The following is a 23,209-nucleotide window of genomic DNA, read 5'->3' as shown; positions in this document are numbered from 1 at the left end:
GATCAAGAAGCAGCACCCATTTTACAGAGTCGATTTTTATCCGATGACAGGCATTGAAGCCGTCGCATGTGTGGTGACTATCCGAGGTAAAACCCTCAGTGTTGCCTCCATATATCTTCCTCCGAGAACTGCGATATCTCGCAGGGATCTCGCTCACATCTGCTCGGTTATGCCCGAGCCTCGGCTGCTGATGGGAGATTTCAACTCCCATGGTACAGGCTGGGGGGATGACAGCCGTTCAACGTTGATATATGACCTCTGCGACGACTTCAACATGACAATTTTGAATACCGGAGAAGTTACACGAGTGGCACCTCTAGCTCAAGATGGCAGCCCTAGAAACAGCCGATTAGACCTCTCTATCTGTTCGAGCTCACTATCGCTGGAGTGTACATGGAAGGTTATCCAGGATCCCCATGGTAGTGATCATCTGCCGATTGTTGTTTCTATTTCCAACGGGTCGCATCAGCCTCCATCGATCGATATCACCTACGATCTCACCAAGCGCATTGACTGGGAGAAGTACGCGGAAGCAATTATCGACGGTGAGCAATCGGTAGAAGTTCTTCCACCGCGGGAAGAGTATCGGTTTCTGTCGGAGCTGATCATCAGTAGCGCGCTTCAGGCACAACGTCGACCAGTGTCAGGTCCGTCGGTTCGCAGGAGACCCCCCAATCCGTGGTGGGATAGTGAGTGTACAGAAATCTATCGCGAGAAATCCGCGGCGTTCAAAGAGTTTCGGAAACGCGGTTCGGTCGAAAACTTCCAGCGGTACGCTTCCCTTGAAAGCAAGTTCAAGAACTTGATCAAGGCGAAGAAAAGCGGTTACTGGCGTCGGTTCGTCGAGGGTTTGTCGCGCGAGACTTCGATGAGAACACTTTGGAACGTCGGAAGAAGAATGCGTAACGCGTCGTCGGTTAACGAGGATCGAGAAAGCTCTCCTCGATGGATCCTCAAGTTCGCAAAAAAAGTTTGTCCAGATTCCGTGCCCGTCGAGCGAATAATTCGTGATGTTTCTGAAGATAGGGACGACATGGATAGGCCTTTTTCAATGGTTGAATTCTCACTTGCTCTTCTTTCATGTAACAATTCCGCTCCAGGAATGGATCGAATCAAGTTCAATTTGCTTAAAAACCTCCCCGACGTCGCTAAGAGGCGCTTGTTGAACTTGTTCAATCAGTTCCTGGATAACAACATCGTTCCGGATGATTGGAGACAAGTGAGGGTGATAGCTGTTCAAAAACCCGGGAAACCCGCGTCGGATCATAATTCGAACCGTCCAATCGCGATGTTGTCTTGTCTACGGAAGCTGTTGGAGAAGATAATTCTCTTTCGACTGGACAAATGGGTTGAATCGAATGGCATGTTGTCAGATACCACACACAGTACACAGTTTGGTTTCCGCAGAGGCAAAGGTACGAACGACTGTCTTGCGTTGCTTTCTTCAGAAATTCAGCTTGCCTTTGCTCAAAATCAGCAAATGGGCTCAGTGTTTTTGGATATTAAGGGGGCTTTTGATTCAGTTTGTGTCGATGTTCTTTCCGACAAACTACACGACAGTGGCCTTTCACCAATTTTGAACAACTTTTTGTATAATTTGCTGTTTGAGAAGCAGATGAGTTTTGCTCATGGCGACTTGACAGTTTCTCGAATTAGCTACATGGGCCTCCCCAAGGGTTCATGTCTAAGCCCCCTTCTTTACAACTTTTATGTTAGAGACATAGATGATTGTCTCATGGAAAATTGCACGTTAAGACAGCTTGCGGATGACTGTGTTGTTTCTGTAACGGGATCAATAGCAGTTGATCTGCAAGGACCACTACAGGATACTTTGGACAATTTGTCTACTTGGGCTCTCAAGCTGGGTATCGAGTTCTCTCCGGAGAAAACTGAGATGGTTGTCTTTTCTAAAAAACACAAACCGGCTAAGTTTCCGCTCGTTCTGATGGGTAAGACAATCACTCATAGCATGTCTTCACAATACCTCGGCGTCTGGTTCGACTCCAAATGCACCTGGGGGAAGCACATTGTGTATCTGATACAGAAATGCCAAAAACGAATCAACTTTATGCGAACTATTACCGGAACATGGTGGGGAGCACATCCGGAAGATCTGATCAGGCTGTACCAAACAACCATTCTATCGGTTTTAGAATACGGTAGCTTCTGTTTTCAATCCGCGGCGAAAACACACTTGCTGAAGCTTCAACGGGTTCAGTACCGTTGCCTTCGGATCGCGTTAGGTTGCATGAACTCGACTCACACAATGAGTTTAGAGGTACTTGCTGGTGTACAGCCTCTGACAGACCGCTTTGCGGAGTTGTCGTTCCGGTTCCTCATCCGATGCGAGGTTCTGAATCCGTTAGTCATAGAAAACTTCGAAAAGCTGCTCGAACAGAATCCCCAAACTCGTTTTATGAGTGTGTACTACTGGTACATGACGCTGGAGGTAAGCCCATCTCCGGTTAACACCAATCGTGACAACTTCTCAGACTTCGACAACTCCTTTGTGGATTTTGATCTCTCTATGAGGGATGAGATCACCGGTATACCGGAATCTTTTCGTTCCATAGGTATTCCACAAATTTTTGCAAGTAAGTTCGGGCATGTTAGCGGGGCCAGACAGTTCTTCACAGATGGTTCCAAAACCGATGATTCGACTGGATTCGGTGTCTACAACGAATTTCATAGCGCCACCTTTATGCTTCAAAAGCCATGTTCGGTATATATTGCTGAGCTAGCAGCTATATACTACACCTTAGAGTACATTCGCACTCTCCCACCTGAGCACTACTTCATTTTTACCGACAGTCTAAGCTCTCTGGAGGCTGTTCGGTCAATAAAACCGATGAAGCACTCAGCGTACTTCCTGAAAGGAATACGCCAAGTCTTGAGTGCTTTGTCCAAACGCTCATACATCATCACCATAGCTTGGGTCCCTTCACATTGCTCAATTCCGGGCAATGAGAAAGCGGACTCTCTGGCTAAGGTGGGCGCTAGCGAAGGCGATATTTACGAGCGTCAAATCGCCTTCGATGATTTTTTTGCATTGGTCCGTCAGGAGACCTTGATCAGCTGGCAACACAAATGGAGAGATGGAGAGATGGGTAGATGGTTGCACTCCATCATTCCACAGGTGTCGAAGAAGCCATGGTTCAAAGGGTTGGATTTGAGCCGCGATTTCATTCGTGTAATGTGTCGGTTGATGTCCAACCACTATTTGTTGAACGCACATACCTTCCGTGTCGGGCTCTCAGAAAGCAATCTCTGTGTCTGTGGCGTGGCTTACCAGGATATCGAACATGTCGTGTGGGGATGCAATGAGTATCGTGAGGTCAGATCTGAGCTGCATGAAATTCTCCGGGTCCGAGGAAAACAACAGAAACCCGTTAGAGAAGTGTTGGCAGGACTTGATTTGGAATACATGAACCTGATTTACCAGTTTTTGAAACGTGTTGATGTCAGAGTTTGATGTAGTACGTTCCTTGTTTTCGTTGTCCGCCTTTTGGTTTTGTTGTTCGCCCCTGTCTGTCGTCACCCCCTTCCGTTTGTCCTCTTCTTGTCGTTGTCTTCCGATAAAGTCCTTTCTTTTTGGTTCCATTACAGATATGGACAATTTTCCCATCAATGTTTTAGTATAAGTTAGCAAATAATTTAGTTTTAAACCCATTAATCCCTCCTTCCCAATATTATTTTATTTTATTTTTTTTTCAATCCTTAACCTCGAAACAGCCGCGAGTACTTCGGCTTCCCAAACTAACATAGTTTTAAGGCAGTAATAAATTGTAAAATGTAAACCCATGTAAAAACAAAAGATTTCGGCTCAGTTATGCCCATGTGGCGCCCGAGCCTTCCAAATAAACGAATAAGTAAAAAAAAATGCTTTATTATTTTTATCCCCCCCCCCCCTCGACCAGTCAAAGAATGGTGGGACAAAAAGTGAAATAAATATTTGTAACGGCCTAAATCCATTCAAACAATATATAAAGCGTGACAACGCCAGGGACCTTTACCCTAATATTCTGTGAGCACTTTACAATAATGAACAGATAGATGTTTTTTGTCAGGTTACCATGTTGGTATTTTTGTTTGCATATTATGAGGCAGGCAATCTACAAACAAAAGAGTCAAGGAAACACTTATGAATTTCTGCACAAACATGGAAGTGAATCAGCATGGTCACCATTTTTGTCGCGAAACTTGGCAATACCTGAATAGATATATACCTGAATATATAGGTTCTTGCCCAGAATGAATAAAAGACGTTGTGGGTCTCTGAAAAATTGAATTTTATCCTTGTAAGTAGGCCGCTTGTTTGCAGATTAAAACCTGCACTGTAACAATAATCGATTCCGTAGAGATCAAAATTGCTGTCCATACTATGCACTCTGCATCTAGCTGGATATGCTTGAAGACTAATTGGCTCACGCCAAGGTAAATGTGGTAGAGCCAATCGAATGAATCCTCGCTGAGTACGTTCTATCTTCAAATTTTAGGTAATAATAAACACTAAATGCGGTTTCGAGAATCGGCCGCACTAGAAATCCTCTACATAGAGATAAGCGGAAGTTACATATGTCGATTCGGCAACGCTGTTCATTTTGTTTACATCAGCTACCAACACTTGCTGCAAAGCTAGATGTTCAAACTTTGTGCGTGACTTCGTAGTGGTTCAAGTTGTTTTGTTTACATTTTCTAATTATGGTAGAATTTTTTTTTCAAAATTTTGAAAAAAAAATAGCGGAGCAATCGATGAAATCTGAAATTTATTGCAAAGTGTTAAGCTAAACATATCGGCAGAAATGAAGCAAGAAGCAGCAATGAAAGTTTTTTTGAGAAGTGCAGCAACAAAAGTTTCGTCATAAGCTTGAGCTTTTGAAAGCAGAATTAATTAAATTCTATCTTTTTACTAAACTTACATATACCGTCAATTTCTCGATATTAAAAATAAATAATTTTAATTTATTTAGTTCGGATTGCAATACCGTTCAATCGACGCCTTCTTACGAACGATCAGCTTGTTCATTTGGCTCACACTTTGACAGTTCTTTCTGCACGATTGGCTTACAATGGCCGCCTCCGCAGATCTCTATAATGTAGGATTACTAGGTCGCACTAGTGCAAAGTACAATGCAATGACTTCAAGCAGTGAGTCATTGGGGCAGCAGGGACGGATGTCCTGGGGCCTGACGCACCCCCCCCCCGTTTGCGAGTCAGCCGCGTAGTTGCCGGCTAAGAATAGGACTACTAACCCCAATTCAAGGTGTCAAGCGACCCGTGCCGAGGAATGAGTGATCGAGGGGGTGAAATAGATGCTCGATCTTTAACGGAGCCTGTGGGGCACCTGGGCACCCCCCACAGTAAGCTGTCCCTTACCGCGTTAATGCAGAGCTCTGGCGTGGTGGACATTCTTTGTCGTGCGACTCGTGGGAATAAAATATGAGTAACAAACCAATTCAGAAATCAAGTGTAGCAGGTAGTAGTGGTGCGATCAACCCATTCGCAAGAAGCGGGTTGATGAGGTCTCCAACAAGGAGAAGCGAGGAGTCAGGTGCTGGAAGCTGCTTACGCAGCTCAAGCGTGGGGGCTCCTGTCCACTCCACGGCAAGCCAGCCGGCGGAGGTTATGGACGGAGCATGATTGCTGAGGGCCATCAGCCAAGTAGCAGGAAAAGGACGGCCCGCATTAGAGGTGGCTGAGCAGCAGCTTGGCAAAATTATCGACTTTGCGACAACTAAGTCGAATATAAGCAAGGACCTGAAAACGGCCTTGCTTCGGCTTAGAGCGACTGTCGATGAGGCCAAGCAGGAGCACGCGGTCGCGTTGCTGGCTGCAGCAGCGGCGGAACCCGCAAAGGAGAAAGCGTCTAAGTTTACACAAACGGAGGCCTTCTCCTTCGCGGGTAGTCCGAAGAGAGTGGAAGCGAATGCTCGTGACAAACGTGACAAGCATTCGCAGAAGCGGGCGAGGCAGCCGTCAGGTGAGGAGCTGTCTGGCGGCGCCCGCAAGGCCAGGCGTATAATAACCCCGAAAGCCGGTGGTAATGCCGGAAAGTCGGACCCTAGCCAGGGTTCCCGGAAAGCTGGGAAGGGTGGGCCTGAAAAGGCCGGCCCGTCCCGGAATGATGGGAACAAGGGGTTGCGACCAATGGTGGGCCCTCAGCAGCCACAGAGCCGGGCGATCCAAGGAGAGGACTTTCCTTGGACAAAGGTAGAGCGGAAGAGGAAGAAGAAGGTGAATCCGCAGGCAGAAGTGCAGGACGCCAAGCCAAGGCGTAGGAAGGCGCGGGAAAGGCGACGCTATCGTCATCAAGACCGAACAGTCTAAGTACTCGGACGTCTTGAAGACGATGCGAAGCGACGCCAAGCTTGAGGGTCTTGGAGCCGACGTACGCAGTATTAAACGTACTCGTACGGGTGAGATGATCCTGGAGCTGAAGCGCCAGAAGGAACACAAGGGCGCCGCCTACAAGAGGCTGGCAGAAGAGGTCCTTGGTGAGGGTGTGCAGGTGAGGGCTCTGACACATGAGGCGACTCTGAAGGTCAAAGACATTGACGAGATCACCGAAGTGGAAGAGCTCGTCACGGCATTGCGGCAACAGTGCGATGTGCAGGTGGTGGCCGCAGCCGTTAAGCTACGGAGAGGGCCAACAGGGACACACATAGCTTTGGATCAGATACCTGTGGCGGACGTCAAAAAGTCCGTTAAAGTAGGGAGCATAAAGGTGGGCTGGTGTGTATGTCACCTGACATTCCACGAGCCACCAGAGGTTTGCTTCAGGTGTCTGGAACCAGGACACAAGTCGTGGGACTGCAAAGGCCCCGACAGGCGCAAACTGTGCCGGCAATGCGGCGCTGAAGATCATAAGGCCCAAAGCTGCACGAGTCCGCCCATCTGCATGATCTGTACCGAGAAATCCTCGAACAACAGACATCCGATGGGTGGTCCAAGGTGCCCGGCCTTCAAGAAAGCCGCAGTGAACAACAAATCACAGTGCAGGTAACGCAGCTGAACCTGAACCACTGTGACGCGGCTCAGCAACTGCTTTGTCAGGCGGTTTCTGAGTGGGAGACGGATATCGCCACCGTATCGGACCCATACCGAGTGCCCGCCGGCAACGGTAACTGGGTCGCGGATGGGACCAGAAAAATGGCGGCGATATGGACGACGGGTAAATACCCCGTCCAGGAGTTGGTGTCTACTACTGGCTTCGTGGTCGCCAAAGTAAACGGGGTCTTCTTCTGTAGCTGTTATGCGCCTCCGCGATGGCCGATCGAGCGGTTCACGCAAATGCTGGACCGCTTAACGACCGTGCTAACAGGGCGAAGGCCGGTGGTAATAGCGGGTGACTTTAATGCCTGGGCCGTGGAATGGGGGAGCCGTTTCACGAACCAGCGGAGTCAGATCCTGCTAGAAACACTGGCCATCTTAGATGTCGACTTGGCTAATGTCCAAGAGTACCTTTAGTCGAAACGGAGCGGAGTCAATTATTGACGTGACCTTTTGTAGTCCTGGCTTAACAAATAGTTCGAACTGGAGAGTAAATGATGGCTACACTCTCAACGACCACCTGGCGGTTCGCTACAGTATCGACTACCACATCAGCAGACAGCGGATAGAAGAAGAGGCGGCTAGGCCAAGGCCAAGCCCTCGCAGGTGGAAGACATCATACTTCGATGAAGGGCTATTTAGAGAGGCGCTCCGCCGTGAGCGAAACTTAATCGGTTTAGACGGCGACGAGCTAGTAGCGGTGCTCTCACGTGCTTGTGTTGCGACCATGCCTAGGCCACTTGAAAAATGGGAGATGACCTGCCTACTGGTGGACTCATGCGACCGCGTCTGGCTACGGGATAGTCGGCGGATACAGCGACCACGAGCTGAGAAAGAGCGAAACGAACGGCGGGGTGAGATACGGGCAAGCAAAAGTCCTGCTTCGAGGGTCTCTGTCAGAGTGCCAATGTGAATCCGCGGGGTGAGGCCTACATGATCGTGATGGCCAAGACAAGTGGTGTAATGACCCCTACAAAGCAATCTCCAGTGAAGTTGGAGGGGTTTTTACCGCGTCATGATCCTAGTCCTTGGCCTCATTTCGTAGGACAGCCAGGGACTGGGGCTGGCGATCAGAAGAGGATCACCGATGAGGAACTTGCGGGGATAGCACTCAAAAAAAATCGATTGGAGGCTCGGAGGGTCAAGTCACATATACCAATCAACTCAGTTCGACGAACTGAGATGACTTCTGTATGTGTGTATGTATGTGTGTATGTAGGTATGTCTGTGTACAAAAAAGTTCACTCATTTTTAAGGAACTTCCCATTGGCCAATTTTTCGGATCATAGCTCGAATCGAACCGGAATTTTACCGCATTGTTGGCTATTGAAAATGATTCGGATCGGTCAAGGCGTTCCGGAGTTATGGCCAATTTTTTTGGTTTAATGATGGTTGTAAGAACCTTTTCTAGACTATTTTATTAAAAAATGTTACTTGGGCTGTGCTCGGAATCGACACTTATAACGAATAAGTGGTCGTGGGTAGAACACAATGATAGCGTTGCTGTTGATCTCGGTCTACTGAGTTACATCCGAGTCCGTGGTTGGAAAGGGGTCCCGGTGAGGTCGGGGCAGGTGAAGGCATCATTGTTAGCAACTGTTTCTAGTGCTAGCTGATAGGGCCTGATGCTTCGGCAGGTCAAATCGTGATGCACGCAGTATCAGTTCTTCATATTTGCAGAACAGTTGGGCGCGGGCGTGGTGATTACACTATTAGCTAAGAAACCTGTGAGGACCAGAGCTATGTTGGACGCTCCTTCCAGGTTGTCGATTCACCATTTTGCAACCCAATAAATGGGTTGTCCACTCAACATATTGTTTGCCCCAGCTAATATAGTTGTACGCATCTGTCTTTATGTGAATCACCAAAATGAAATGAGAGGGTTCGTAAATTTAACACAAGGGGGTAGACAGCTTTGCTCAGAGCAAGCTTTTGTTGATCGAGCAACTGTGAGTTGCTCCCTGTTGCTCCCAAATTTGCTCAAACATTTTCCGCTGATCCAAGTAGTCAGACGTATGCCAAACATTCGACCCGTCAAACTTGGTTGGATCAGAAGTCTGAGGCCTGAATCCTGGGCCATAAAATCTAAGATGATGGGATTTGGGAGTAGGAAACGTGAGCTCTGCTATGACACGACATTCTTCAAACTCATAATGACCAAGAGCTACATACGTATCAGAGGCACGTGCTCCTCCTACATATCTCAAAGTCAGTTTTTCCGGCGCCCGGCTTTTCCCGGGCACACAGAAACATGAACGAAACGATGAAACTCTAGTGAAAACTGTGAGCTTCGTGGTTGATGGTCGTCGTTGAACCGTTTCGTAAGCCTTGGAGTATGGGTTCGAATTCCCCGCTCCAGTCGGTGAAAACTTCAATTGAAAAGTTCTCCACTGAAACACTATGCGTTTCGTGTGTTGTCCGTTGTTCCATGTCAGTGATTGTTAAATCTATTGCCGTTTTTCTTTTTTAACCTGGGTTGGAACTGGATTGGCGGAAAATGTGTAAACAAACAACGTCAAACAAACTTTAGTACAAGCGAAACCGAAGTCGGGTTGGGGTTAAAACTGTGATCTGATCCAGTTCCAACCCAGGTTGGAACTGGATAATAAAGAAAAACGGCATATGTAACCTCTGGTTGAAAACGATGTAGTCTTTCTTTTTAACTCCTAGCCAGTTACAAGCTGCGTTCTGCATATTGCAGACACTCTTTTTTCACACCCTTAGGTGAATTCCGGTGCACATTTTCCTAGAAACATAAACCACCAGAAAAAACATCTTCTTTTATTTGTACCAGATTTGGTTCACGGAATTGTAGAATTAATTATATTTTACAACATTTAAACAAGAAATAAACACAAATGAACATCGATGAGGTTTCCTGATACCCTGCTAGCGGTACGGATATTTTTCACAGCGTAAATAAACAAATCCTATGGTTGCCATGTACAGCTAACGCTGTGTGTAACTCCGAGCAAAGCGAGTTGCTCAGAGTTACTCAAAAGCTACTCATGATCAGTCTCGAGAGCAAAAGCTGTCTTCCCCCTTGATTTAACACTTGCCTCGGAAGAATATAAAAATGCTAGCACCTGTCTAAACAACTGACTAGACGAGGTTAATATATGTTCAAGTAGTATATGTGCCTAATACACGTTACAGTAATATATAGGTAATATCGAAAACAGGTATCGATTCCAACCACACAACAACATAAAAACGAATTCAACAACTGTCTCAGAGCACGCAAAAAACAAGATTCCTGACATGTCATGCATGATAATGAATCTTCCCGGCGTGGCGGTGGGAATATGTAGCTCTCAGCTCCCAAAGTCTGAACTCTCACGAATTCGGAAAGTGAAACGTTAGTTGAAGTAAGATAGGGAGGTACTCCGACACGAATGGGAAACGTTGACGTACACGATTATCATCCAGCTCAATTCCCACCGAAACCACACATCAACATTAGGTGGCTGTCGGTCGGGTCTGCGTTGTTGATTTTTCACATAACAGTCACGAAAAACAGAAAACCCGACTAGGATCAGTCAGAGGCGGGTGAGGTGTCGGTTGGATGGAAGAGACAAACGAGAGTGAATGAACGTGAATAACACTCACTAACTCCGAACTGTCGAAATGGGATCGATTCAATGCCCTGCTCTGGGATAATGGAATGGGAATGAGAGGAGGTGATCGGATGAAAACACATTTTGTGGAAAGTCGGCAAAACCACTCCATTATGGGAAAATGCTTGCCGAAGTCAATACATACTGGTCGTTATAGGTCTGTATGGGAGTCAATGGTGATTGCTCTCAATTCTGGGGAAAGTCATTGACATTTTTCAACGACCATGCAATTTCATTCCCTGCATAGAGATAATGAATAGTAATTTATTACTTGTTTTGACGATTGCGGGTCGACATGGTTTTGCATGCGTGATTTCTCTCCGTCTGCTCAAAATATTGCAAACTGAGACTTTTTGAATTGGTGACAAAAATGACTGAAATGGAAACGTTCATAAATTACGTCTCGCAAAAACTGTCCATTTTCAAAACCAGACCAAGGAGTAAACCATAATAGGGTAATTGTGTAGTACCTAATGTTGCGCTAGTGGCAATTGAACACTTTTTCGACTGAAATGTTACCAAAAGGCATTTTTAATAGATGTATTATGCTTAAAGTATGAGATTGCACCATTTGTGTGCTTAAGATTAGCCCAAAAACCTATTTTAAAAAAATATTTCCCTTAAATTTTTTGCTGCTGTGTTCCTATTGTTGCGGTAGTGTTCCTAATGTTGCGATATCGCATATGATTTCAATGGGATACCGCATCAATAGGAACCAAAATTAAATTTTACCTCCATAATAGGAACAGTGTGCCTAATGTTGTGGTAAGCGATTTATGATCGAAAATAGAGAGAAACGATAGTTTTTATATTTTTCCAAGCAAATTTGGATAGAAAACTACCAACTAACGTTTTGCAACCCTTCATTAGATGGTACGATCATTGTTTTTAAAATGAATTTACCTTATTACCACAACGATGGGCACACTTACTCTATTCTACAAAATTTATCGACGGCTTCTGATCATTCAGAAAATTCCATTATGCAGGAATATCGCAATTTCGGGGTGGGAGGACATGTAAAGTTGTAATTGCGAAACCTCACAACGATAATTACATCCTGGAGGTGAAATGACCTTAAGTGAACGTTCAAAAATTACGTCCAACATTTTGGGGGGAGGGGGGGTCTAAGAAAGTGTGACAGTGCGTGTATAAGGTGTAGGAAAATAGCGTTATAGAGGGGGAGGGGGGGGGGGGTCTAGAAATCCCGAAAAACAATGGACGTAAAAAATGAATCTTCCCTAGCTTCAGTTTTCAGTACATCCGAATAGGTCAACAAAATCAATACGTGTCCAGACAGACGACACACAGTGATCCCACAGGAAAGAAGCCTCCAAACCAGCTTAAGTCCGCCAAGAAAGTAAGAAACAGTTTCTTAGATAGAGCATTAGATCATTCAAACCGATAGATTCAAAACATAAAGCACAGTTATTCACTGTGGAAGTTCTCAAAACAACACAAAGCTGAGAAGCAGACGTTGTCCCAGCTCAGACTCTACGCCCAGAAGAAAAATGCATTCAAGTACTGACTAGTAACAATGCTAATAAAGTAAGAGACGACAAGAAAAAAGAATAATTTTGAACCCACTGCACGAACCAAATCAAGACCGATGATTAAATGAATCACAAAAATAAGCAATAAAATTAATCTTACCGCTGACTATGGGGCAGAGGACGATGACAACGAGCAATGCCCGATGCTTTTACCCCAATGGCAGTGGAGTTTTTCTCTCTTTTTTATATTACTTTCTATATATAGCTTCCCTCGCACCCCCCACGTTCAGTTTCCTCCCTGGAGGCATTTCGTTTTCATTCGTTTCAGCTTTTTCTGTTCTAGTGCAATTTTTCAGTTTTATTTATTGACCTTTCTCATTTCCCCTTGCCACGCTGCAAAAAAAAAGAAGTCCGATGGGTCATAACCAATTCAATGGGATTGGGTCCTCTTTCAGCTCTCGGTCTCGGTCGGTGTTCTGATGGTTCTCATCATCATCACCATCCATAGTCTGGCTGCACTTGCTGCACGACACTAATGACGCAACTTTTTTTCTCTTTCTGTCTCCCTTCTATTACGCAGGATTATCTCATCAGAGCCAGCTAGACGGAAAATTCGTAGGAAAATCGCACCACCGCCGCCGTCGGTCGGGTGGAAAAATCTGCCCCGAGTCGAGCATCGTTTGCATTAATTGGGGTTGCCTCTTGTCTACGGAGGCGTCGCGGGCGCAGCTCTACACCCAGCCACCACCATACGCCCCCACCCGGTATCTAGGCATCTGTTGAGCTGCCTGTGCGCCCCCGGTCAACAAGGAGTGCCGGCGAACAGAGCACAGGCTGCTAGCAGCAAACTTTTCCTCCGAATTAGTAACGTAGATAATGAAACAGATCAATGTCGCCGTCGTTGGGCTTTCCGGTGTTGAGAAGGACAAAGGCCAGCTGGGGGCGGGCAAGTCCTGCCTGTGCAACCGATTCGTGCGGCCAAAAACCGATGACTACGCGATCGATCACATTTCGGTGCTGAGTCAGGTGAGTTGGATAATGAGTTAATAGAATACATACTGTATGGTATGTAGGAGCAAGATAGGTCAGTGCCATTAGAAGAATATTGTATTTTGACGTAAACTACGTTTTGTTGGAGAAATCGAGTTTTCTGCTTTCTGACCCAGGTACCAGGTATTAGTATAGGAATCCAGAGGCACGTTCTCCTCCATTTGGAAAACTTGTGCCATCGCTATGAGCAAGGGTAATTCAACAATTACCCGAGGGAGAGGGAACGGAATAAGGGATGGGATAGGGAAAAGGAAGGTCAGGGAATAGGATCGTCATAAACGCACTAAGCGTAAAACAGTGGGTTCAAACAGCGCCTTGCAAAAGGGCACTGTAATAACGCGTAAAGTGTAAAGAGAAACTATAGCTCTTCAACACAGCGAGTCTATAATAACAGAATGTCCTGAAGATACAGGTTTCGGAGGGAATAGTATCGACTGAGGGAATCTGGCAGTGATATGTTGGCGGCGTAGCAGTCCCCTCACGAATCAAAAACTAATTTGTTTCTCCGACGTTTCAATATATTTAACATCCTTGAAAAAGATGTTAAATATATCGATACGTCGGACTTAAAAACAAATTAGTTTTTGATTCGCGAAGAAACTGCTACGCCGGAACATATCACTGCCAGATACAGGTTTCAGAAGTCAGTTTTACTTAATAAATAAGTGTTAACCGAGTACTCGGAAACGCAGTTGCGCAAAAACTGGACAGTTACATCAAATGATACGAAGTTCCATAATCGGATTCACAGCTATCACATACTAATGAATCAGCTTGCTGAATATTCACCATGTGATAGCTGAGTCGGCAGTGGCCAGTCAATGCTTTGACCAGAATGCTGCAATTCTGCTTTGACAGATTTGTAAGATACTTCGAAACCCTTGGAGATGGTTCAGTACAATACAATTTAGTTTGATGACATGACTTCAAACTGTTCCAGTATTGTCTGTGTTGAGAAGCAGCCCAGGTGTGAATCTGAAGCTTTACCCAACACTTCAATATCGGAATAGCTGGCTCAGGGCCATTGAAGTCATGTGATGCTCCAGTGCGAGCTAACTCATCAGCCAATTCATTTCCAGCGATGGAAGAATGGCCAGGCACCTATACAAGGTGAAAGTGTTTGCTGTGTGTGAAAGTGTTCAGTTCCTCGATTTGAGTTCGACAAGCGATAACTATCTTTGACTTAGAGTTGGTCGAAGCAAGTGCTTTAATAGCAGCCTGGCTATCTGAACAGAAGTATATTACTTTGCCCATTACGTGCTGCTGAAGTGCTGATTGCACTCCGCACATAAGAGCAAAGATTCCGGCCTGAAAAACGGTGCAGTGTCTACCAAGTGAATAAGACTGATGCAGCCTTAGCTCACGAGAATAAACACAAGCACCTGCTCGACCTTCGAGAAGGGAGCCATCAGTGTAACATACGATGCCGTCTGAAATACTTCTTTCCAGATATCCCTGATGTCCACTCTTCCCGGGAAGGGAATTTCGTGTAACATTTCCTATATGGGAAATTACAAGCAATTGTAAGATTACTTGGAGCAAGGACAATTTTGTCCTGATTCACCAAAAGTGGAAACAACGAGGTGTGTGTTGATGTGCGGTTCACAGAAGTTTCCTCTAGTAGACCGAGTACCCGTAGACGGTAAGTGCAAGAAAGTGCTTCTTGTTTGAGATGAATGTGTAGTGGAGCAACGTCAAAGAGAGCTTCGAGCGCTGCCGTGGGAGTTGAAGAGAACGCTCCAGACATCGCCATTAAGGCGAAACTGGAAGCTTTTCCTCACTTTTTGGTTTTTGATTTTTTATTAAATCACGAAGCAATATTTTCAAAATCGGTTTTCGTGCACATGTAGAGTATGGATCAAGGTATATTCTGATTTTTTTTTTTGTAGTGGAAAATGTTTTTTTGTTTTTGCAGAAACCATTTTTGAACAAAATTTCACAAATAAATGATTTCTGCAAAAATGGAAAAAAATTTCCACCTCAAAAAAATTCAGAAGATACCTTGATCCATACTCTACATGTGCACGAAAACCGATTTTGAAAATATTGCTTCGTTATTTAATAAAAAATCAAAAACCAATAAAATGAAAAAATGCTTCCAGTTTCGCCTTAAGCACATCCTTTGCAGATGGCTTAATTTTGATTGGATCGTTCTCATTTCACCCTTTTGCCACCATACAAGACATCCATAGGCCAATATTGGCCGAACAACAGTTGTGTATATCCATGGTGGGGGCTGGCTCACCAACACTTCCGGTCCGCTTTAGTGCTTTATGCATCATTGTGGCCAGGTGTTGTTCTAGTTTTTCCAACTGTATTGTAAAGCATGAGCGGTGATCCTTGGCATTCTTGTGTAAATTGGGGTAGGTACTCGAAATGTTGATCGATCACCGATTATAGCTGGCAGATGCAGTGGAAAGTTTGTCTTAATACGTATCAATCGTCTCTGACAAACGAGAAAAGCTGACCTCACTGATTACCTGTCTCTGAGCCAAATTTGGTATAGAGTCTTCAGTCTCCAATTAATCGCTTCATGTTTGATGGAGGCTTTCAATCTAATGGGTTACATAGCCGCTATCCGAATGAAGAGAGTAATGTTCCGCGTAATATATCACAAATCAAAAGAGGTGCGGTACATTACGTGGAGCGGATACACTGAAATGGGTATTAGACCAAGGCCCTGCTGGGTGGCACGAAATAGGTGAGCCATAGACAATAGAATCGTCAATGTCGTAGGGCATAGTATGTGACTATTGTCGAAACAACACTATTTTGGTCATTGTCCCACCAAAATCACAAGCGGAGTCCACTTACACTAAGCGCATAACTATGTTAGGGTCAAGATTAGGGTGAAATCATTGGTAAAATATAATAACACTTTTTTAGTTTGTGTAGTTAGTTGAATTAGAGTTAGAGTTAACTTTTTTATTGAGACATTTTCTGTAGGTTTATTCTGGATTACAATACAATAGCTGCCCTTTATCTGAATTATCTTATAACAGTAAACAGCATTATTCCTTCTTGATAAAAGATGTATTAACAAAAGCATTTCAATGTGGACATAGAATTGCGAAACTATACAACTGATCAGATATTTTTCCGGTATTAAATTTGTGGTGGAAAGTCAAACACATAACATTGTTTTTCAATGTCAGACAAACATCACATGAACACAGCTACCAATGAACCAAACCTTCTCTAATGTCTTCTCATTTTGCCGCTTCATATCCTCAATTGAACTTAACTGACACTAGTTGGGACTGTCTGTGGAAGACCGGGGTTTCTAATTCTGTGTAGGACTTGTTAAAACGAGATGCCTGATATGTACTGCGGACAAATGGGCTGGAAGTACTGAGCAATCACAATTACTGTCGTACTAATCATATTAAATGCATGCTTTTCTACTTACATCCCGAACGTCGCCAACCGGCAAAGAGGACGACGAAAAAACGCGAGATGGCCCTAACAAAAACGGGAAAGGCGATGAAAATGGTCACCGATGCAACGATATGGAAACAAAATAGATGAGAAATTATCGACCAATTCATAATCTATGAACATATCGCTAATGTTCTTTATCATTCTTTCTCTTTCTCGTTTCAGCAAAATCGAAACCTCTCTACTATCTCTTCATTTTCTGCCTCTTCCCATCCTATTCCCACATCTTCCTATATCCTCTACCCCATCTATTTAATGTATCTGACACTTGTTGGGACTGGTAACGCCAGCGCCTGCCTGTGGAAGATCCCGGTGTGCTAATTCGGTGTAGGACATGTTAACGGGGGAGGCTTAGTAGGTCCACATCTGCCTACAAGCAGATGGGCTGACAGTTGTCGGCCTGGGTGTGGATTGAGCAATTACAATTACAATTACAATTACAACAACAGTTGTGTATATCCATTTGATATACTTGGGTTTAAGACCCCAAGTTGTACCAAAGGTTCGCCGGCATTGCCCGAAGGCCATACAAGCTTTCTTGATTCTGAACTCTATGTGAGGTGTCCAGGAAAGCTTGGAATCAAGAATAACTCCAACGTACTTTACCTGTTCAGTTCAGTCACATCGATTTCAGAATCACAGAGACGCAAAGGTCGAATGCCATTACGGTTTCGCCTTTCCGTAAAAAGAACAGTACAGTAACAAATTTTGAAAACGACGTATAATCAATGGTGTAGCATTGATTATACGTCGTTTTCAAAATTTGTTACTGAGTAAGATGTTTTACTCGGATTAACCGAAAGGCCATATTGGCGACACCAACCCTCATCTACCTGAAGAGCGTTTTACATCAGGTAGAAAAGGGTGGTGATGCACATACCAACTAACAATGCTAGGTAGTCGTCGGCAAAACCATAAGTAGGAAAACCGCTATTATTGAGTTGCCTCAATAGCGTATCTGCTACGAGATTCCATAAAAGTGGTGATAAGACTCCCCCTTGGGGGCTTCCACAAACACTCAATTTCCTAATCGCCGCTTGACGCAATGTCGAGAAGAGATGTCGGTTTTTGAGCATTTGGTGAATCCAATTGGACATCATTGGAGATATACCATGACCCCGTGCGGCTTCCAATATGGCATCGAAAGGCACGTTGTCAAAGGCACCCTCGATATCTAAGAAAACACCCAAGCAGGATTGCTTTTGAGCGAATGCCTTCTCGATATCGTAAACAACTTTGTGTAAAAGAGTCACAGTGGACTTTCCAGATTGGTAAGCATGTTGGTTCACAAGAAGAGGCACATTGGCCAGATGAACATCACGGATGTGATGATCGACTATGCGTTCTAAGCATTTCAGAAGAAAAGAGGTCAAACTGATAGGTCTGAAGCTCTTTGCTTTTTCATACGACGCGCGACTTACTTTCGGAATAAACTTCACAGTAATATCCCGCCAGGATTTGGGAATATACCCTGTAGCAAAACTGCAAACAAGTAGTTGAGTCAAAACATGTTTGAAATGATCAAATCCCTTCTGAAGCAAAATAGGATAAATCCCATCTGCCCCAGGAGATTTGAAAGGAGCAAAGCTATTAAGTGCCCATTAGTATGGGACACGCTTGTATGGAAAAAATAAATCCTCGCTCCAGTCGACTTTTTAGATCCCATTTAGGTCCCATATGAACTGTACAAAATTTCAGAGCAATCGGTGAAACTATAATTTAGCGCAAACGGTTCAAAGTTTACATAGGATTTACTATGGGAAAAATTACACTTTCAAACAAAAAATCCCAGAGGTCGCCCCTTATCTTCTTAATTCAAATCGATCAACGCTTCTTGTTGAAAAATCATTTATGAAACTTTCCTTCGAAGACCGCAAAACAATTGGATGCTTGTGGAAAAAGTTATTGATTTATTACCGTTTAGTGATCCAACGATCGGCTTTTTGTTTTGTTTTATCAGCAGCACTGTAGCTGCTGCCTTGGCTACTGCTGTTTCTGGGGGTGTTGATGCCACCCGCCACCCCATGCAGCAACGGCAGCAGCAGTGCTGCTGATAAAACAAAACAAAAAGCCGATCGTTGGATCACTAATCGGTAATAAATCAATAACTTTTTCCACATGCATCCAATTGTTTTGCGGTTTTCGAAGGAAAGTTTCATAAATGATTTTTCTACAAGAAGCGTTGATCGATTTGAATTAACGAGACAAGGGGCGACCTCTGGGAATTTTTATTTGAAAGTGTAACTTTTCCCATAGTAAATCCTATGAAAACTTTGAACCGCTTGCGCTAAATTATAGTTTCACCGATTGCGCTGAAATTTTGCACAGTTCATATGGGACCTAAATGGAATCGAAAAAGTCGACTGGAGCGAGAATTTGATGTTTGTCCCGCACTAGTGCCCATTCAATCGATTCTAAAGTTATGATACTCAGAGCCGAAGCTAAAGAATCATAACTACAAGAAAAGACATCAGGTTCATCCGAAGATGTAATATTCACACATCCGGGGAAGTGTGTACTGAATAAACATTCCAAAACTTCTTCATCAGAGGAAGTGAAATCACCATTTGGCAAACGAAGTTCGTTCACTTGAAAATCCTGTACAAAGGTTTTTCCAGCCGGATCGTTCAGCAGACCGAAGAGCTTTCTGGTAGGCCTTGCCTCGGTAAAGAGATCCCAGTTGGTTGACCGGGGATTCCTGAAACGCAAAGTTTGCGAAGTAACATTCACGTGTTCAAACAAGATGTACTCCTCTCCTCTCCTCTTCTTGGCGTAACGTCCTCACTGGGACAAAGCCTGCTTCTCAGCTTAGTGTTCTATGAGCACTTCCACAGTTATTAACTGAGAGCTTCCGCTGCCAATGACCATTTAGCATGTGTATATCGTGTGGCAGGCACGAAGATACTCTATGCCCAAGGAAGTCAAGGAAATTTCCTTTACGAAAAGATCCTGGACCGACCGGGAATCGAACCCGTCACCCTCAGCATGGTCATGCTGAATACCCGTGCGTTTACCGCCTCGGCTATATGGGCCCAAACAAGATGTAGCGATGGTCAGATAAAGATTCTCCATTTGACACATGTCAATTGGTCAGCTCATGACTTATTCTGCTAGAGCAAAGCTTTATGTCTAACACTTCCTCTCTACCAGATCCCATGAAGGTTGGGCGGTTGCCTATGTTAAGTAATCCAAGATCTGTACTACTTAAGTATCCATGGAGCCTCTCAAATTGATGTCTGAGCTGCCCCAGATTATATGGTGAGCATTAGCATCACTACCAACAAATAGCGGAAGGCCTTTTGAAGTGCAGTATGCAATGACTTGCTTGAAAGCATCCGTAGGGGATGGTTCATCATGCGGTAAAAAAACCGAACAATAAACGTATTTCCTGTTGAGGTTTCCAACAGATACATCGATTGTGATAGCACATACATCTCTGGTAGTTCAGATATGAGTGTAGCAACGATTGCACAAGCACACATGCTCGAGGCATGACACGTGAGTTTGCCATTTCATTTTACTGAAAGTAGCAAACACCGGATTCACAAGGTTTCCTAGATAGAAATTCCCCTTGCGAAAGTGAGGTTCTTGGACTAACGCCACTTGGACTGTACCATTTTGCATAAGTCTACAAAGATTGATCGTTGCTGTTCTTTTGTGTTGAAGATTGATCTGAGCTATCCTAACCGTAGCCACTACCCAAACTAGGCAAGATTAAACTCTTAACAATCACAGCACAAAAAAGAACAGCAGCAATAAAGCCAGATCGGTATCTATTTGAATGCGCCAAAGGTGAGGATGCACAGAATACACTGTGTAAAACGCATAATGCGAAACCATATAGGTGAAAATTTAAACTAATTTATAACATTTTCATAATCCCGCCCTTATTCAGCCTCAAGTATGAGATTGAAGAAGGGCAGCTGATTGTCTCGGAGAAACACAAGGTCCACCGCGCTATTGCTCCGGTTAGCACAGTAAGGGCAAATACTGTGGAGGGTGCCCTGGTACTCCACAGGCTCCGTTTGCGATTAGGTTTTTATAAGACCCCCCTAACCATTCATTCCTAGGCACGGTAAGCGTAAAGCCGCATAACACCATGAATTAGGGGTCACCTGATTAGTGGATTCCAGGGGACCCGCATGCGGCAAGGTAGGCCTACTGCTCATCTTTTGCGAGTGTGTTAGTGTGACTGGCAACGCGACCAGAAGCCTGGTCGAATCCTGCTTGGAAATCGGTTTCTTTTGTCGATGGGGATGGCCCCCGAAATCGCATTGTGTTGTTTGGGAAGGCCCGCTCGATGCATGTTAGGTAGGCGTAGTTTGTTCGAGTTTGACGTGCCTGTACCCTCCCTGGTGGATTCCTACCACTGGAACAGGCTGGTGAACCGGGAGGTTCACCAAAGGTAAGTTGGCAGTCCCACATGAAATTGAACAACCGATGCTCCGAAACCTTCAAAGATCATTAAGGACTTGCTGAAAAATCGCCAACAAAGTGCGACATAAATTACATCCTGCGAAAATTGCCATTTATGAACGTTCTGCTTCGTTCTACGAGCAACACGGGGTCTCTAATCCGCACATCGCCCGAAGCTTGGCCATCCGTATTTTTTCTACCGGTTAGGTCAGCAGATCAGCAGCCATTTCCGTTACGTTGCGTGCGAAAAAGAATCTCCGATTCAGCAGTTGAAAGCGCAACACATCCGGTCTTCTTTGCTTTCGATCCAACCAAATATTCGAGAGTCCAACCAAATATTCTACCTTCACATTGTTTGTACTCTACCGAGCCACCCACTTCATCTGGTTCCAGTCGTTTGTTGGCTGAGGATGGAGACGGCCGCCGCAATATCCGGTCTAGTGTTCATCGACACATAAGTATTAGGCCTGTCCAGCTTTTCAAAAATGTTCTCTGATTCTCAAGTCCACCCCCATATTTTGATTGGCATCCTAAAAGAAGTAACTGGTCAAAATTTCAGCCAAATCCATTAAAATTAAGAGGTGCATCAAATCAATTTTGTGTTTTTCGACTATTTTTGAACTTCAAAAAATCATAACTCCACTAAAACATGTCAAAACTTAATTCTTCCGGCAGAAATTGAAAGCTATACTTGTTTGCTACAACTTCTCCGAACAACGTGTGCCAATAAAATTGAAGGAAACATGTGTAATTATCACATTTGTAATCAGAAAAACCTTAAAAAGTTGATTTTTTGATAGATTTTGTTCTGGAATACCCTAATATACGTAATGAGTTGGATTTTTCAAAACGGCATCATATTCTCCAATGTTTTTTGGTTATTTGCTTCTTTGGCATCAATGCTGTAGGAGTTGAGCAAAAATTACTAAAATTCGTGAAAGCCAAATGTGGCCTAAAAACTAGCTTTTCGGGTGCAATCACGCTTTGGCGCGCAAAAAGTGGCATCGCGTCAGCACTGATATGATAGCCAACACCTGTCATCGCGGTTGTTTGTTATCACCCGTGGTAGGGGGTAGCCAAGGCAAACTACTAGGAAGCAAAGCTACTACGTTCAGTACAATTTCGCGCCACAACGTGATTGCCTCCAAAAAGCTAGTTTTTAGGCCACATTTGACTTTCACGAATTTTAGTAATTTTTGCTCAACTCCTATAGCATTGGTGTCAAAGAAGCAAATAACCAAAAAACATTGGAGAATATGATGCCGTTTTGAAAAATCCAACTTATTAAGTATATTAGGGTGTTCCAGAACAAAATCTATCAAAAAATCAACTTTTTAAGGTTTTTCTGATCACAAATGTGATAATTACACATGTTTCCTTCAATTTTATTGGCACATGTTGTTCGGAGAAGTTGTAGCAGACAAGTATAGCTTTCAATTTCTGCTGAAAGAATTATGTTTTGACATGTTTTAGTGTAGTTATGATTTTTTGAAGTTCAAAAATAGTCGAAAAACACAAAATTGATTTGATGCACCTCTTAATTTCAATGGATTTGGCAGAAATTTTGACCAGTTACTTCTTTTAGGATGCCAATCAAAATATGGAGGTGGACTTGAGAATCAGAGAACATTTTTGAAATGCTGGACAGGCCTAATAAGTATACTGCCCCCGCTCGCATAACAGTCCATTTTTATTGGGTTTCCTATTCATATGGGACTGTTATGCGAGTGGGGGCAGTATAGCAGTTGATCAATTCGCTTCTGACAGTTTTTGTTATCAGGAAGTAGCTGTTCACTTTCTTGCTCGAAACATCCAATGTCGATAGAGATTTTTGATCCTTTAGCACTGCGTTTATCCTCGAGATTTTGGTTCAAGTGGAAATCGCCGTTCTCATCACGTTTCACTTCAATTCCGAGATACCTGTGTACATCTCCCAATGAGGAAATATTGAATTGTTTCTGTAGTGCTTCGATTGTTCTCTGGATAGTTCGTTCATTATAGATGCCCATATTCGCATAGTTACCGCAAGCGCCACTGTAGCTTTCAACACACTTTTTAAATTTTAACAACAGGAAAGTTCAAGACTTTTCTTCATGTTGACACGACAAATCCGGGTGGTTGACGAAGGTAAATCTTCTCTTCATG

General features: G+C 44.1%; 1 protein-coding gene across 6 annotated transcripts in view; it reads left to right on the top strand.

Moving 5' to 3' along the window:
* The window catches only part of LOC109422992 (rho GTPase-activating protein 190), a 139,138-nt gene that overhangs the window by 76,750 nt on the left and 39,179 nt on the right, over window positions 1-23,209 (top strand). For all 6 annotated transcript variants that reach the window (XM_062845368.1, XM_062845372.1, XM_062845367.1 and 3 more), the window contains exon 3: window positions 12,741-13,186. In XM_062845368.1, coding sequence (XP_062701352.1) covers window positions 13,037-13,186 — 150 coding nt within the window. In that variant the 5' untranslated portion in view covers window positions 12,741-13,036. The remainder of the gene's footprint in view (window positions 1-12,740; window positions 13,187-23,209) is intronic.

The sequence above is a fragment of the Aedes albopictus genome, chromosome 1 (genome assembly GCF_035046485.1).
Source record: "Aedes albopictus strain Foshan chromosome 1, AalbF5, whole genome shotgun sequence".
In the NCBI taxonomy this organism is placed as follows: Eukaryota; Metazoa; Arthropoda; class Insecta; order Diptera; family Culicidae; genus Aedes; species Aedes albopictus.
This window is presented reverse-complemented; position numbering and strand designations above follow the sequence as displayed.